The 16,595-nt window shown below is 32.7% G+C and overlaps 1 protein-coding gene across 4 annotated transcripts in view; it reads left to right on the plus strand.

The window, feature by feature from the left end:
• The window catches only part of SEC24A (SEC24 homolog A, COPII coat complex component), a 60,635-nt gene that overhangs the window by 14,045 nt on the left and 29,995 nt on the right, over window positions 1-16,595 (plus strand). For 3 of the 4 annotated variants that reach the window (XM_037016205.2, XM_037016206.2, XM_037016207.2), the window contains exons 2-11: window positions 758-1,252; window positions 4,841-5,008; window positions 6,370-6,447; window positions 6,986-7,146; window positions 7,863-8,035; window positions 8,875-8,977; window positions 9,978-10,104; window positions 11,545-11,654; window positions 13,263-13,375; window positions 14,744-14,862. In XM_037016205.2, coding sequence (XP_036872100.2) covers window positions 758-1,252; window positions 4,841-5,008; window positions 6,370-6,447; window positions 6,986-7,146; window positions 7,863-8,035; window positions 8,875-8,977; window positions 9,978-10,104; window positions 11,545-11,654; window positions 13,263-13,375; window positions 14,744-14,862 — 1,647 coding nt within the window. The remainder of the gene's footprint in view (window positions 1-757; window positions 1,253-4,840; window positions 5,009-6,369; window positions 6,448-6,985; window positions 7,147-7,862; window positions 8,036-8,874; window positions 8,978-9,977; window positions 10,105-11,544; window positions 11,655-13,262; window positions 13,376-14,743; window positions 14,863-16,595) is intronic. The other variant, XM_037016204.2, reaches the window with a different exon arrangement.

Here is a 16,595-nt window from a genome sequence, read left to right on the forward strand (position 1 = left end):
CCCCCTCCTTCTCCCAGCTGCTGCAAGCACATATTTACCTCTGCATTTTTGGATTTTTCTATTTTGGACATTTCATATAAATGAATCATACAATGTACAGCCTTTTGTGACTAGTGTCTTTCACTTAGCATAATGTTTTCAAGGTTCATCTGTGTTTTAGTATGTTACCAGTACTTCATTCCTATTTATGACCAAATAATATTTCATTGTATAGATAAACCTGTTTTGTTATCTGTTCATCAGCTGATGGACATTTGGGTAGTTTACACTTTTTTGGCTATTACAAATAATGGTGTTATGAACATTCATGGTCAAGTTTTTATGCAGACTAGGAGTGGAGTTGCTGGATTATATGATAACTATGTTTTACATTTTGAGGAATTCCAAAAATGGTTTCCAGTGTAGGTTGTACCATTTTATATTTCTACTAGCAACGTAGGAGGGTTCCAGTTTTTCCACATCTTTGTCAACAGTTGTTATTTTCCAACTTTTTTATTTTAGTTGTCCTAGTTGGTGTGAGTGATATTTGACTTGCATTTCTTTAATGACTAATAATGTTGAGTGTTTTTGCATGTGCTTACTGGCCATTTGTATATCTCTTTGGAAACATATCTGAATGTCTACTTAAATCCTTTGCTTATTTTTTAATTGTTTTTTTAATCGTTTAGTTGTAAGAGTACCATATGTTTTGCTGTATATCTTCTAAAGTATTTCTTTATTTGTTTGTAAGACTAATTTTTCCTCCTCTTATTGAAAGGTCCTGTCCAAAGTGCACTGATATCTTCACAAGTGTCAGTGAGCCAAGAATATAATTCTCAACTTCCAGGATCCTACCCTCATCTAATGCCAGCAAGGACTTTGAATCCAGTCTCTGGACAGTCTAACTATGGTGGTTCTCAAACTGTTTCTCCATTAAGTAATTATCAGGGACCCAGGCAGACTCTTTATAGACCACCTGTGGCTTCTAATCCAGTGACACCTTCACTCCATAGTGGTCCTGTTCCCCGAATGCCACTAACCACTTCTCAGAACCCAACTGCTACACCAATGCCTTCTGGTAACTTTCTTCCTGGAGCCAACGTACCACCACCTTTGAATTGGCAACATAACTATCCATCCACAGGATCACAGACAAACCATCGTCCGCATGCGTCATCCCAACCAGCTGTGTCTGGGAATACAAATTTGACAACAAGTCATCAATATGTATCTTCTGGAGATCCTTTGCTTCAAAACAACCTCATAAAACCAGGTAGAGTTCTTAGAGGAGGGATTTAAATGTAAAAACGGGAAGCTTTTGCATATTTGGATGTTTGAATTAATATTTCAAGCCTTAAAACCACATTAACGACCATTCTTTTTTTAAAAATTATCATTAATCTTTAAATAAATTACCTCTCTAACTTTTGAATTAACTTAAAATCATGGATTGTTCCTGCTTGGCTTTTTTCCTCTGAAGGTATCCTTTGTATTTCTGTGAGTCACCCATGGTATTTCAGGGATTCCCATATGCCTTCAGAGCCACTTCTTTAAGGACTGACCATTGCTCTTAGTAACTGGTTTCCATATTGTATTCTAGGGAAACTTTATCCCTGTGTTCTCTTTTTGGTCTTGATCTGAGGCTTGGTTATCTTTTTGTTATAGCTTAGACAGTTTTTGGCCCCAGAAACTGAAGGATCCTGTAGGGGCAGGTCAAAACAGGCAATACTTCTGGAGTGAGGAGTATTATTGCGCATAACTGCTGTCAGAAAGCAGTGCACAGAGATTCATATCAATGTTTTCTTCTAAGAGTTTTATAGTTTTAGCTCCTACATTTAGGTATTTGATCAATTTTGAGTTAGTTTTGTGTAAGCTGTTAGGTTAAGGTTCAGCTTCATTCTTGTGCATGTGGATATACAGTTGTTCCAGGACTATTTTATGGAAAGACTTAGTTCTTCCATTGAATGATATTGGCACCCTTGTTGAAAATGAATTCCTCATAAATGTATGGGTTTATTTCTAGAATCTGAATTGTATTCCATTGATCTATATGTCTATTTTTATATATCAGTAGTTCATATCTTGATTACTGTAGCTTTGTAGTAAGTTTTGAATTTGGGAAGTGTGATTTCCCCAACTTTGTTTTTCGTTTTCAAAATTATTTTGGATCCCTTGAGTTTCCATAAGAATTTTAGGATCAGCTTGTCAATGTTTGCAAAAAAGACAGCTGGGAATTTAAGCAGAACTGTGTTAAATCTGCACATCAGTTTGGGAAGAAAACTATATATTCTTGGACTAGTTATCATTTTCTTTTTTAACTTCAGTGTTTGGTCATACCTGATTCAAACAGAGATTCATTTAACCATTTCACTACTTTTTTTCTATTAAATTTAGTGTCTCATACACTTATCAACATTAGTAGTATTACTTTAAAAAGCATTTAAAAATATGTTTTGAGATCTGCAGGTTGAGTCTGCTCAGCAGACGTCATCGAGGACATTTACTAGTAAAAGCTTCCAAGTGAAATAGTAATATCAATAGTTACCTTTTATACTCGCAGTGTTTCTGCATCCATTTACTACATATACTTCATCAGGCTTATAGTATGTTAAATGCTGAAACTGTTTTTCTTGGTTTCCGACCAGCTCTTGGCCCTGGTAAATGCATTTTGCATTTTGACCTTGTAAAGGTTAAAGCTACTTCTAGAAAATTAGTTTCTTTGTAGAAGTCTTCTGACCCATAATTGTTAGAACCAAAATCCTCTGGTTACTTTTTATTGTTGTTCATTTGATATCATGAGTGAGCAACAGTCACTTGAAATTAATGAGTATTCTCTTCATTATTAATAATTATGGATTACATTTATTGAATATTATTTTCTGGCACTTTACCAAACTTTTATATGTGTTATTTAATCTTTATAACCATCTCTTTTGCAGGTAAGAAAAGTAAGGCTTGAATAATTTGCCCAATGACATAAGAAAATAGTTTGGGAAAATATTCTATTTAAGAGTAGGTATAGCTTCTCATTAAAAGGTAAATGACCAACAATCTGAAATTATTTTGGCTGTAACAGAAGCCCTCATAGAGCACCTTGACTGCAGCACAAATGGGGTGAGAGAGGCATAAGCAAGTGCCAAAACTTGTAAAGGTTCCTATGTAAAACAAAGGGAAAGAAAGATACATAAACTAATAAAGTGAACCTAAAATAAATGTATGACTACCCTTCTTTTTTCTTATGAGACCTCTAAAAAAATTCCTCATTATTTTTATCTCTGTTTTTTCAACCCATCATTGATAATAGGTGACTGACTGATTTCATAAATTGTATCTAGATGCTACTTTCTAGTCCACGTATGAAAATTCTTTTTTTTCTTAATATACCATCTTTTAACATCCTCATATTAGCTTTCGGGATCTCAGAAGAGAGGTTCTAAAACTCTAGCTGTTAATGTTATAAATAGTAATTATTCAGCTTGAAAAAATGATGTCTATTTTGTAAAATGTAGCCTATTCTGGATTCAAAAATGTTTATAAATCTGAGAAAAATCTCTGTAAGCTCACTTGTATTCTGTTAAACATTAGGTTGGTATATCTCTGCTGCTGTATCTCTGTGACCAGATGTATCATACATTCTGGTTCATGCTGAGTTAGTAGTGTACCTTGCCCTTTTGTTCCTTTGACTTGTCTGTATTGCCATAGATACGTGTGGGTGCTTCCTCGATAAGGGAGTTACATGGCAGTAATCTTTGTCTTCCCTTTTGTCAACAGGGCACTGATTAGTCTTGTTGGGAGCTGTAAGGTTCAGTAATATCATTTTTCAATTTGGCCTTTTGGGGAATTGAACAGTAATGAAGCATTGAAAATTTTTGTATCTGAGTATCTTTATTCCTTTGGTTTTACAAAATAGAGTTTTACAAGATAGTTAGAATATAAGTAAAATTTATTACTATTTCACTTACAGAATTGGCATAAAAGTCTTATTAAATTAAGTATAAAAAATTAAATCACTTATTTTATCAGTAATATTCTATCTACTTTGTAGATTTTGTTCCCCCTCTTTGGCAAATGAGAAGGTAAATGCAATATTGTTGACTTGAATGAAAGGGTGATTGTGGTTTTTGGAACTTTTGATACCACATAGAAGAATTTCCCCAAAAGTAACTAATAATGCTTTCACACTAGTCAAAACTTAATGTCTTAGAAAATTGGCAAAGGTGAAGCAGTGAGATACTGGTAGAAACGAGAACAAATAACCATGTCATTCTAGTTTAGTTTGATGGGTGCTTTTAAACCTTTTGGATATCTATGTTTTATAGGGTATATACATAAACTTTGGATTGTTTTCTAATTTTTAAGCTTAAGGAGTATTCTCAATATGGTATTTAAAAACCATCAATGAAAGTAAATGTCTTAATTATTATGAGGTTAACATTTTGTACAAATTTATAATCTTTATTTTTAACAGGTTATATACCAATAAAAATGAAGCAAAATGAAGTAAATGTAGAGTAACCACAATACTTTGTAATTTTAGAAAAACTAACTGTAAACCTAGTTGATGTTAATTGAATGGATTATGTTGGTAAGCCACTAGTAAAATTTTATTCTTATTAATTTCTACTAGAATATTGTATCTACCCTGTAAGTGATTTGATGCTGATTCTGTATTTATACTGCTTTACTAATTGAGAGCTAAGCATGATAGGAGAGACTTGGAAATGTGTAAAGTATGCATATCTGGTAATTTGGTGATTATAATTAAAATATAAATTTGGAAGTTACTCAGTTTTGGTAAAAGGCTGTTGTGGCCTTTGTTTTAAGTTCTTAAGCGATATGTGAAAAACCAATGTTTCCATAGGTTCTGCACCCCCCTTAGTGAATCCACCTCTGCCTACCACTTTTCAACTAGGAGCTTCTGTTGAGCGCCCTCCCAGTGGAGGACCACCTCCAGTAAGGGCCCTCACTCCTCAGAAATCATCACTGAGAGCTATGCCCCAGCCCTCACTTAATTCAGCTATCAACCAAGGTAAGCACCGCAAAAACCAAGTCGGGTCCTAAGTTTTGACTTGAGGCAGAAGGGTGGATATTACTTGAGGCAGAAGGGTGGAAATTCCTGCTTTTTTGAACATAGTGTTTGAACTATACTTTTACTATATTGGCACTTTTCTATGGAAGCAGTATTTTGATTTCCACTATTATTGTAAATATTAACAAATATTTATAGACATAACTGAAAAGGCAAAAATACGAGCATTTTGAAGTTATATATAAATGATAAAAAGTTTATAAACACTGTCTTTGGATGTAACTTTAAAATATATTTTCTAATTAAATGAAATATTTTATAAAGTAAGAAATTTGATTTTTAGCAGTAATACAACCATTATAGCAAGATGTGGGAAGAGGAAAACAGAAGAGGGGAAAAACGTTGCCTGCATCTTACTACTGACTACAATCAGTATTACTGTGTTTATATTTTCTCCCAGCATTTCCTTTTTTTTAGTATTATAAATAGGGAAAAAACTGACCCATGAGTAGTTTGAAAATAATGATGTTAACAATGAGTAACAAAGTGATAAAGCAACGCCCTACTGGCTGCCACATTGTAACTTTGAAAATCAAGCTACAATAAATAAGTACGTTTTTAACCAAATACAAATATGCCCGTTGTTTTTGTTTGTTTTAACAAACAGTTCTAGTAAAGTTTTCCCTATCAACTCATCACTGTAGTCACGGTAGTCTTGAGAATTGTAAAGAAGTTACTATCTTTATTAAAATCATTAAGCTCATCTGGTGTTAAAATTACTATTAAAGTTAGTGCTTTTGCACTTAAGAGCTAGAGGTTGAGGCTAGTCACTGATTTTAATTTCTTCTCTACCTGAATTAAAGCTCATAAATTATTTGAGGTACCTAGAAATAAATGTTTATTCCTCATAAGCAGATGGCTTAGCATTTATCTTTAACTCTTTTAATTGGGGAAAAACAAGTTAAGATTTTATTTTATTTTAATGGTAGTTCTTTAGACTAAAGCAATTGTTCTAATTTATATCACCTTCAGATTAATTCTGGATTCCAGAATTGCACCTTAAAGGTTTATAATGCTGCCCTCACAACTGCTGAAATCTTTCAGATAGTATATAATTTTGTATACTCCAGAAAGAAACATCCTTTTTAGAAGTTTATTAAAATTATTTGATACTTTCATTATTTTGTCCATTTAAAAACTTGCATTGTTTGAAATTTTTATTTCGACATTTGGCATTGTTCCTGGGCTATGATTTAAATTGTCATTTGGAAAGTACCTTAAATTTTAAACATTAGCTCTAAACTTGCAGAAATTGTAATAATTGTTCTAATTTAAATATTGTTAATAAACTCCCTTCTTAGGTATTGCATCAAATACCAATAATGGATCTATGGTGGTTCACAATAGTTATGATGAAATTGAAGGCGGTGGCTTCTTGGGTGAGATGCTATGAAAGTTTTTTTTTTATATATATATATTCATTGTAGGAAACAATGAAGAAAACTTCTTAATCATGTCACACAGTGATACCTCCTATTAGCATTTTTGAACTCCATGCGTTTAGATTTTCATTAGATTTTTTCATGGGCTTTATTATTATTATGTTATGATTATGGAGTATTTTTATTAGATCTATTTAAATTTATTTAACCAGTCAAACATTTAGTATGTTTTCATTTAAGTTGTTTTGAATTAGAATTTTAGTCTGAATACAAAGTTGTAGTATATTATATGAAGGTAAATTATACCAGACTTATTTTTATGTGTTCATGGCTATGGTTCTACATTAACTAGATTTCAGTCTTTGATATTACTTTGTTACTAGTGTTTGTTTGTATTATTTTATAAAATTGATAAATGAAAATATCAATACCCAAAGGATTTTGGAATTATAATTCCTATAATTTAATGGATCAGTGTGTTGATTTTAAGTGTTCTGGAGTATAAAATAGAACTTAAAAGTTACATTGTTTCTAGCAACACCACAGCTTACTAATAAGAATCCCATCATGAGCCGAAGTGTTGGATGTTCATATCCCTCCTTACCACCTGGTTATCAGAACACACCACCACCTAATACAACCGGAATGCCGCCCTCTTCCTTGAGTTACTCAAGTGGGCCAAAATCCTTTACTCAGGTATACTTCTTGTTTGTGTATTTTTTTTAGCCATTTTCCGTCTTTTGGTTTAAACTGTATACACATAAAAAGTTTTAGGAAGGCATAAAGAACATTTTTAGCCAATTAGAATAAGAATGGATCTTTCATAAGGCCTTTGTTCTATTACATATCTTTAGAACCAGAAAAATTGACCAGGACCAGTGAGATAAGTCAGGCAGAGAAAGACAAATACAAATGATTTCCCTCATTTGTGGAGTATAACAACAAAGCAAAACTGAAGGAACAAAACAGCAGCAGACTCACAGACTCCAAGAAGGAACTAGCAGTTACCAAAGGGGAGGGGTGGGAGAAGGCGGGTGGGGAGGGAGGAAGAAGAGGATTGTGGGGTATCATGATTGGTGCACATGGTGTGTGGGGGGTCACAGGAAAGACAGTGTAGCTCAGAGAAGACAAATAGGGACTCTGGCATCTTACTACATTGATGGACAGTGACTGCAATGGGGTATGGGGGGGACTTGATAATAAGGGTAAATGTAATAATCACGTTGTTTTTCTTGTGAAACCTTCATAAGAGTGTATGTCAATGATATCTTAATAAAAAAAAAATTGACCAGGAAATCTAGATTACAGTTTTGTTATTTAGGGAGAAATTGAGTAACAAGTCCTTACACACTTCTGTTTTCAACTTGGAAGACATTATAAAGGCTACTTACTTTTAAAGTATATATTTTTAGACTCCCTTAGGTGCTAATCACTTAACTGCAAGCATGAGTGGATTAAGTCTACATCCAGAGGGGCTAAGAGTTCTCAATCTTCTTCAAGAAAGAAACATGCTTCCACCAACACCTTTGCAGCCTCCAGTTCCAAATTTGCATGAAGATATCCAGAAACTCAACTGTAACCCAGAGTAAGGCCTCAAGTAATGTTTTATTATTAAGTATGACATTCTACTTGTTCTGGAAATTTTGCAAAGTTTTTTGGAGCTCCGTGTATTATGAACAAGCTATGCAAATATATTAATTTATTAAAGTAATTGTGCATGCAGAAAACAGAACACTGTTAGTTGCTTACTTAACTAATAATCTGACATGTTTTAAGTCTAAATATAAGGTTGTAATACCTGAGTTGATTGCTGCCCTTATCAGCAATAATAGGACTATGATATTCATTATTATTATTATGGTGACTACATTTCTTCAGAGTCCAAAGAACAGGGATTTTATTCTATATAATCCTTTATTTGCTTCTCATTTAAAAATATTTTTTGTAACAATCATAATTATAATATTCTTTTCTCCCATAAGATTGACTTAATAAGTTTAAATGTATATGGTGAAGGCTTTCTGATAAATTGAATTTTATTATTTTTAAATCTTTTAAAAACTTTCAGCCAAACTGAACTTTGTTCATAAACTTAACACTGCATTTGCAAGTTTGGGTCATCATATTATAATTCCAGTATAATCTAGATTTATATAAAGAAAAATATGTTATTTGATAGTCTGTACTGTCTTATGCTCAAGCTGATAGGAGACTTTTTTTAGTTATATAATATGGGTTTAACTGTCTACCTTTTCTGAACAGAGCTTAATTATTTAAATGGGATGAAATTTGAGAGGACCTATGGAAATATTTCACTTGTAATCTGATCCAGTGTTAAAATGTGTGCCTTTCAAACCTTTTATATTTTTTTGATCCAAAAATAATCATAGTAACAACTGATATGTGATTTTCACTTCAATACAGATTATTTCGATGCACCCTGACTAACATTCCTCAGACTCAGGCCTTACTGAATAAAGCCAAACTTCCTTTGGGACTGCTGCTCCATCCATTCAAAGACCTAGTGGTAGGTTTCACTAGTAAAGTAAATGCCTTAAGGAAATTAGCTTGGTGGTGAGGAATTTTCTACAATAGTGCAAGAATCATATATAGAATTTGAGCTATCTAGGAATTTGACCTTTGACAGATTTATTTGTAATTCAACCAAAATTTTAGTTACCAAATACTTTCAACATGAGGTAAAATAAGCACATTGAAAAGTCTAAGAGGTACTGAATAGAGGTACTAAAAGAAAATCAATAAATGAATCATACTATTTTAAAAAGTTGTAAATTACTTACTCATTAAAATACTTTACCCAGTCTCCCAGTTCTGCCATTCTTAGAGTAAAATTTGTTGCTTTAAGAAGCCGTTCCAAAAAAAGAAGAAAAAGCCCTTCCACTTCTGTCCTAAGGCTCTGGGACCATGACACAGGGCCACACACACTTGAGAGGATTAGTGCATAAGAGAGGTGACTTTCCCACAGCCAACCTCCTTTTGGTGATAGGATTGTAATGCCTTTATTTTGAATTTTGATATTCAACTTTAGAATTTTTAGTATATAGGATTAACTTTAAATAGGAATATAATTGAAAAATTTAATTGAATATTTAAATATAATTTAACCTTATTTACTTTGTGACAGTTCTTTTAAGGAGAACTAAGTGAGTCTATTAATGTACCATGAAGAAACTTCCTAATAATTTCATTAGTCATTAATTTTATAATGTTGAATCTTCCTTTGCCACCCATCTCAAGAATGTATTGGGTATTTACTATGTTGGTTTTATAGTGTAAATGTTTAATGAGAAAATAAATACTTTTCCTGGAGAAAAACAATAGGGTTTAAAATCAGTACATTTTTGCAACATAATTTTTTGTGTGTGGCAATTTGGACACGTCTTTTTACCATGGGTTTTTTCCTCCAAAATTATAATGTCCCAACACTTATTTAGAAGGTATGGATTAATGCGTGACCTTCAGACATAATGATCATTGCCTTTAAAAAATTAGTTTTGTTTTTTCAGCAATTGCCTGTGGTTACCTCCAGCACAATAGTGAGATGCCGTTCATGCAGGACATATATCAACCCTTTTGTCAGCTTTCTTGATCAAAGGAGATGGAAGTGTAACTTATGTTACCGAGTCAATGATGGTATGTTGTGTATTTTGGAAATATTTAAAAATTTCTACTTGAACTGTAGGGAAATCAGATAATACAAATGCAAAGTTTGAAAAAGAAAACTCTTATTTATCTGTTATCCTTCCATTCAGAGAGAAAACTTCTGTCACCTTTTTTCTAAGTATTATATATATGTAAATAATTACATACTTTTTAAGCAAAAAAATGTGATAATATTATTTTGATACCTTTTTTTACATTTATTGGGCATATAATGAATGGCATATTTTGTGGTATTATTTAAGCCTGCAATTTAAGAAATATTTTTATTTAGAAATTGTCCCATGCCTTTTCTCTAGGGTGAACGAAAATAAGTCCACAGAATAGCTGCCATTAGCTTCATTCACTGCTGTATGAAGGGAGGTGGGCAGTGCTAGAAGGTTAGTTGAACGTAGTTTTCTCAGTAATTTAGGAAGAGAAGATCTCTTTCAGTAACTGTCTCACAGTTCATATTCAAGGAATATCATCTAAACAATAGCACTCTATTAGGATTAGAGAATAACAAGGGTATGCTGATACCCATTAAAAATTAGGTCTCTCTTTGGAAGGAAATTTCATTAAGCATGGGGAAATAGAGGAATTTAAGAGATTTTTAACAAGTATTTTTATTGTTTGTGTCTTTTCTTAAGAGTAAAGGAAAATGAGGATAGAGTAAACATTCTTTTTACTCTATAATGTTTCAGGAAAAAGTATATATTGTTTAATAAGTCCTTTAAAGTCTTATGTGTATGTGCTTCAGTATATGAAATGAAATTGTAATAAAGGATGAAATCACTTTCATATACAGCCCAGACTATTTCATGCTATAGTTTACCCTTTAGCATACATAGGAATTTGAATTTCTAAACAGTTACTGGGAAGACAGATGCAACAATAATTAATTTAGAAAATACTTTTTGAGCATTAGTGTAATGTAAGTGGTAGGCAACTGATGTTCCATAGAGACTTCATTAATTAATGAAAGTCACCAAATCCTTAGGCTTTAACTTTTGAAGTGTTTTTCCATAGCTTTCTAGGGACAGCCAGAATTTATACATTTCATATGTCAAATGTTAGTATCTTTGGTACCACTGTGATATTTAAGATAAATTTAGTCTTTCATTTAAAAAAATAATTGGCTTTGAGTTCTTATCGTCTTTTCAAACTGTTTTAGGAAAGCAGTTGTAGCAAGAAATAAGACAAAAAGGGTATTAGAAGATAGGAAAAGAAAAATCACAGTGATTGAACTTGTAAAAGCAAGACATACTGTTGAGTAGACCTCAAAGTGTGTTTACTCTTAATATGTAGTTTATATTGAATTACTTATAAATCCATTTATATTGAATTACTTATAAATTAAGAAAATGGCCAAATATAAGGTATCTTAAACTTAATTCTTTCAGTTTTATCATTATATGTTGTTAATTTACATAGTTCCTGAAGAATTCATGTACAATCCCTTGACCAGAGTCTATGGCGAACCTCACAGAAGACCTGAAGTTCAAAATGCTACTATCGAATTTATGGCTCCTTCAGAATACATGGTAAGCCTTCATTTTTTTATACAGCATATTTATTTCAGAATACTAGGTTTTAAATAAAAGAACATCTTAAACAAAATTTTGTGTTTTTAAATTTATAAAAGTTATACTGTTCATTATAAAAGTATTTGTATATAAGGGTAAGTTTGAAAAGTAAAAGTGTATGTAAAGATCCACTTATTTTCTTGTACATCCATTCAGAAATTTGCAATGCCATATTGGGATTATATTTACTTTTAAATCACTTCCAATCTTTTCTATTATAAGTAATGCTCTGATGAATATCCTCCTGCAGGTACTTTCATACATTAGTGTATCTGAAGACTTGCATTTAAAAAATAATAATTATACTTAATGTTTAATTAGCACTTTTCATTTTAGAAAGCACTTCCATATTTTTGATGATCACTAATAACCCCCTGAATTAAGCTGGGGGAAAGCAGTTAATCCTGTTTTACAGATGTGAAAACAGATTTAAGTTGAGTGAGTTGCCAAATAATCCTTTAGTAAATGGTAGAGCCTGCACAAAAATCCAGGACTTTGGATTTGGTTATTCTTTACCCGTGCTATAATTGCATCTAAGGAAGAGGAATGTGAAGATAAGACTTAACACCAATTTTAAATATTTTATTTTAGCATATTTTTGTGGGATAATCTCTCTCTGGGTATGGGGCCATTCTAATACAGGAATTATGAGGGTCCAATCTCTTTTCACCACAGAAAAGTTTCAGTGTAGAACACATTTTTGTGATACTCAAAATGGTTGGTAATAACTTTCTGCAATATAGCTGTCTCTTTTTTGTATTAATACCAAAAAATCAGAAGCATTTGTTCTTTTGAATTGGTCTTCCTTGGTTCCTTTTATCTCCCAGGTTTTTCAAAAATGACTTCCTTTAAATCTGAAAACTTGCCTATAGCAAGACATTTTGCTCCTTCCTGACTTTTCTCTGGGGCAACAGACTCTATGAATTCAGCAAGTGATACATGCGCAGAAAAAAAAAGTTAGTACACTATATGCCCAGTTCTGACTATGGTTATTCGATGCTTTTTATTCAATTGAAAACAGATGTTTGAATTTGGAACTTTAAAATATAGTTGTTCATTTTTTATGGAACTTGACTGAAATGTGTTGTTAAGCAACCAGCTCAGGCTAATTTGATTTATTACTTTCAGAACTGTAATTTTCCAAAATAGTGAAATATAATGCACATATGGAAAAGTCTGTAAAATATAAACATATGGGTTACCAAATAATTATAAACACCTGTGTTAGGTTAGTACCAGCCAGGTCAAGAAATTGAACATGGCCAATACTCTCAGAAGCCCTCTGATCACATTTCCTCCCTTCCCAGTCCTAGAGAAAACCCTCTTCTGATTTATTGCAATCACATCCTTATTTATGTTTTCTTAAGTATGCATCTGAAAACAATATAGTACAGTTTTGCCTGTTTTTAAACTTCTTTCTACATTTTCTTAATCCATTATTATTTATTAGTCTCCACTTAATCCATAAATAATGTTTATATTATTGTTTTGCTATATGTGACATGACAGTAAGTTTAAATTTAATCACACTAAATGGATTTAATAAGATCCATTTTTTTTCTTCAGTTACGACCACCTCAACCTCCGGTGTACCTCTTTGTATTTGATGTGTCTCACAATGCAGTTGAAACTGGATACTTGAGCTCAGTTTGCCAGAGTTTGTTAGACAATCTGGATTTGTAAGTACCTCAGTTCAGCTTAAATTTGAAACTAACAGTGTATGCAAAATAAAGAGTTTCAAAATATGAAAAAAAAAGCTATGTAATTATGTTCTAAAAGTCCACTTAAATCAGTGTGAACTTCAGGCCTATTTTCTCTGAGACACATTAATTTATTTTAACTTTTTATTTTGGAAGAATCTCAAGCATGTAGTAAATAGGACAAATGTAATGAATTTCTGTGTACCCATCCCTCAATTTCTACATTTTTACCATTTGGATGTTGTTGCTTTATCTGATCCTACCCAACCCCCCACAACCTTTTTCCCCCTTGAGCTTTTTAATGCCAGTATCAGTCAGTGTATCATCTCATCTGTAAATACTTGAAATTATTTTTAACCCTAACTGAAATATGAATATAACACCCAACAAAGTTAGCAATAATTCCATAATTAGACCTAATAGCCAGTTAAATTTTTGTTCCAGGTTGTCTCAAAAGTGTCTTTTTACTGTAGGTTTGTGGAATAAGAAACTAAACTATGCCCACACATTGAATTTGGTTGTCATATTGCTCAAGTCTCTTAAAATAACTGCATTTTAAATGGGTACTTAGATACTTAGTGTAACTCATAAAAACTAGTGTGACCTTTCGGTGTAATGAAGTATATTGCTCCCGTGTGGTATGGAAGAATGTGGAAGATGAAATCAGAAATGGACTAATTCCCTCACCTTGCTGAAAAAGACATCTTGTTTTTGTTAGCATTTTTATTTTAATGTTGTAGGTTGTATATGGGGATTGTCTGTCGATGAGACAGTCCTCTGATTCTCCCATCATAAACTACAAGTTTGTCTTTCCCCATATGAAATTGTACATCCACATACTTAAGTCTTTAAAATAGATCCTTTTACTTCTTTTCTTAAATGAATGCAATAAGAAATATAGGAGGAGATTTGGGCAAATTTTCTAAAAAGGTATGCACTACCTAAATTATTATATTTTAGAGTTGGTATATGGTAATTTTTAAAAATACATTTTATAAATTAAAATCATCTACAAAGTTTTATATATACTTTCCAGTATTTTTTATATGCCATTTCCCAAGTGATTTATATAACTTTATATAGGTGTAAGGAGTTTTGGATTGCTGTATTATTGCTGAGTTTTGTTGATTGTTTGGCTACTGCATAGTCATTTCACTTAGAGTGGGGTCTGTTTTCATTGTGAATTAAACATTTATGCTGGGACAATTTATATAATATGAAAGTAGATATTTGTATGTAACTTAACAAATATGTAATATATATATATATATATATATATATATATATATGTATATGTATATGTATATGGGAAAACATGATTAAGTACTCTTCTGAATTTGTTTTTAGGCTTCCTGGTAACACTAGGACAAAAATTGGCTTCATAACATTTGATAGTACAATCCAGTTCTACAGTCTTCAAGAAGGTCTCTCGCAGCCTCAGATGCTGATAGTTTCAGATATTGAAGGTATGTATTATACACTGTAAGATTATTGAACTGCCTTAGGAATTGTCAGTTTCAGAAATACTTCATGATTATTTAACCCAAATTAGGAGTGTATGGTATGATTCCACTATATTGAGAAAAAAAAACCTTGAGTATAAAATCATAAGATGGTAGGAATTTTAAGAGTCCTTCAGTTCAATCCCTCATTTTATAGATGAGGAAACAGAGTAATAGAGGTAAAGTGAATACTGAACAAGGCAACAAAGACAAGTTAATGTTAAAACTCATATTAAAATTAGGTTTGTTTTTCCCTTCTCATTCATTCATTTAAAAAGTATTTGAGAATAGACATACTGACCAATGGAATAGAATAGAGAGCCCAGAAATAAACCGTCACATATATGGTCGACTGGTTTTCTTTTAAGCTTTTTTTTTTATTAACGTATCATTGATACACAATTTTGTGAAGGATTCACCTGAGCAATATTGTGGTTACAGCATTCACCCATATTATGAAGTTCCCCACATTCAACCCATTGCAGTCACTGTCCATCAGTGTAGTAAGATGTTATAGAGTCACTACTGGTCTTCTCTGTGCTATACTGTCTTCCCCGTACCCCCCCCACTACATTATGTGTGCCAGTCATAATGCCCCTTAATCCCCTTCTCTCTCCCTCCCAATCCACCCTCCCCAATCCCTTCCCTTTGATAACCACTAGTCCCTTGGAGTCTGTGAGTCGTCTGCTGCTTTTGGTTTCTTCAGTTTTGCTTCGTTGTTACACTCCACAAATGAGGGAAATCATTTGGTATTTGTCTTTCTCCACCTGGCTTATTTCACTGAGCATAATACCCTTTAGCTCCATCTGTGTGGTTGCAAATAGTAGAATTTTTTTTCTTCTTACAGCTGAATAATATTCCATTGTGTATATGTACCACAACTTCTTTATCCACTCATCTACTAGTGGACACTTAGGTTGCTTCCATATCTTGGCTATTGTAAATTGTGCTGCAGTAAGCATAGGGGTGCATATGTCTTTTTGGATCAGGGATCTTGTTTTCTTTGGGTAAATTCCTAGGAGTGGAATTCCTGGGTCAAATGATATTTCTATTTTTAGTTTTTTGAGGAACCTCTGTATTGCATTCCACAATGGTTGAACTAATTTACATTCCCACCAGCAGTGTAGGAGGGTTCCCCTTTCTCCACATCCTCGTCAGCATTTGTTGTTCCTTGTCTTTGGATGGTGGCCATCCTAACTGGTGTGAGGTGATATCTCATTGTGGTTTTAATTTGCATTTCCCTGATAATTAGCGATGTGGAGCATCTTTTCCTGTGCCAATGGCCATCTGAATTTTTTCTCTGGAGAAGTGTCAGTTCAGATCCTCTGTCCACTTTTTAATTGGGTTATGTGCTTTTGGGTGTTGAGGTGCGTGAGTTCTTTATATATTTTGGATGTTAACCCCTTGTCAGATATGTCATTTATGAATATATTCTCCCATACTGTAGGATGCCTTTTTGTTCTGCTGATGGTGTCCTTTACTGTACAGAAGCTTTTTAGTTTGATATAGTCCCATTTGTTCATTTTTGCTTTTGTTTCTCTTGTCCGAGGAGATGTGTTCAGGAAAAAATTGCATATGTTTATATTTAAGAGATTTTTACCTATGTTTTCTTCTAAGAGTTTTATGGTTTCATGACTTACATTCAGGTCTTTGATCCATTTTGAGTTTACTTTTGTGTATGGAGTTAGAAAATAATC

This window comes from Manis javanica, chromosome 14, assembly GCF_040802235.1.
Source record: "Manis javanica isolate MJ-LG chromosome 14, MJ_LKY, whole genome shotgun sequence".
Taxonomy (NCBI): Eukaryota; Metazoa; Chordata; class Mammalia; order Pholidota; family Manidae; genus Manis; species Manis javanica.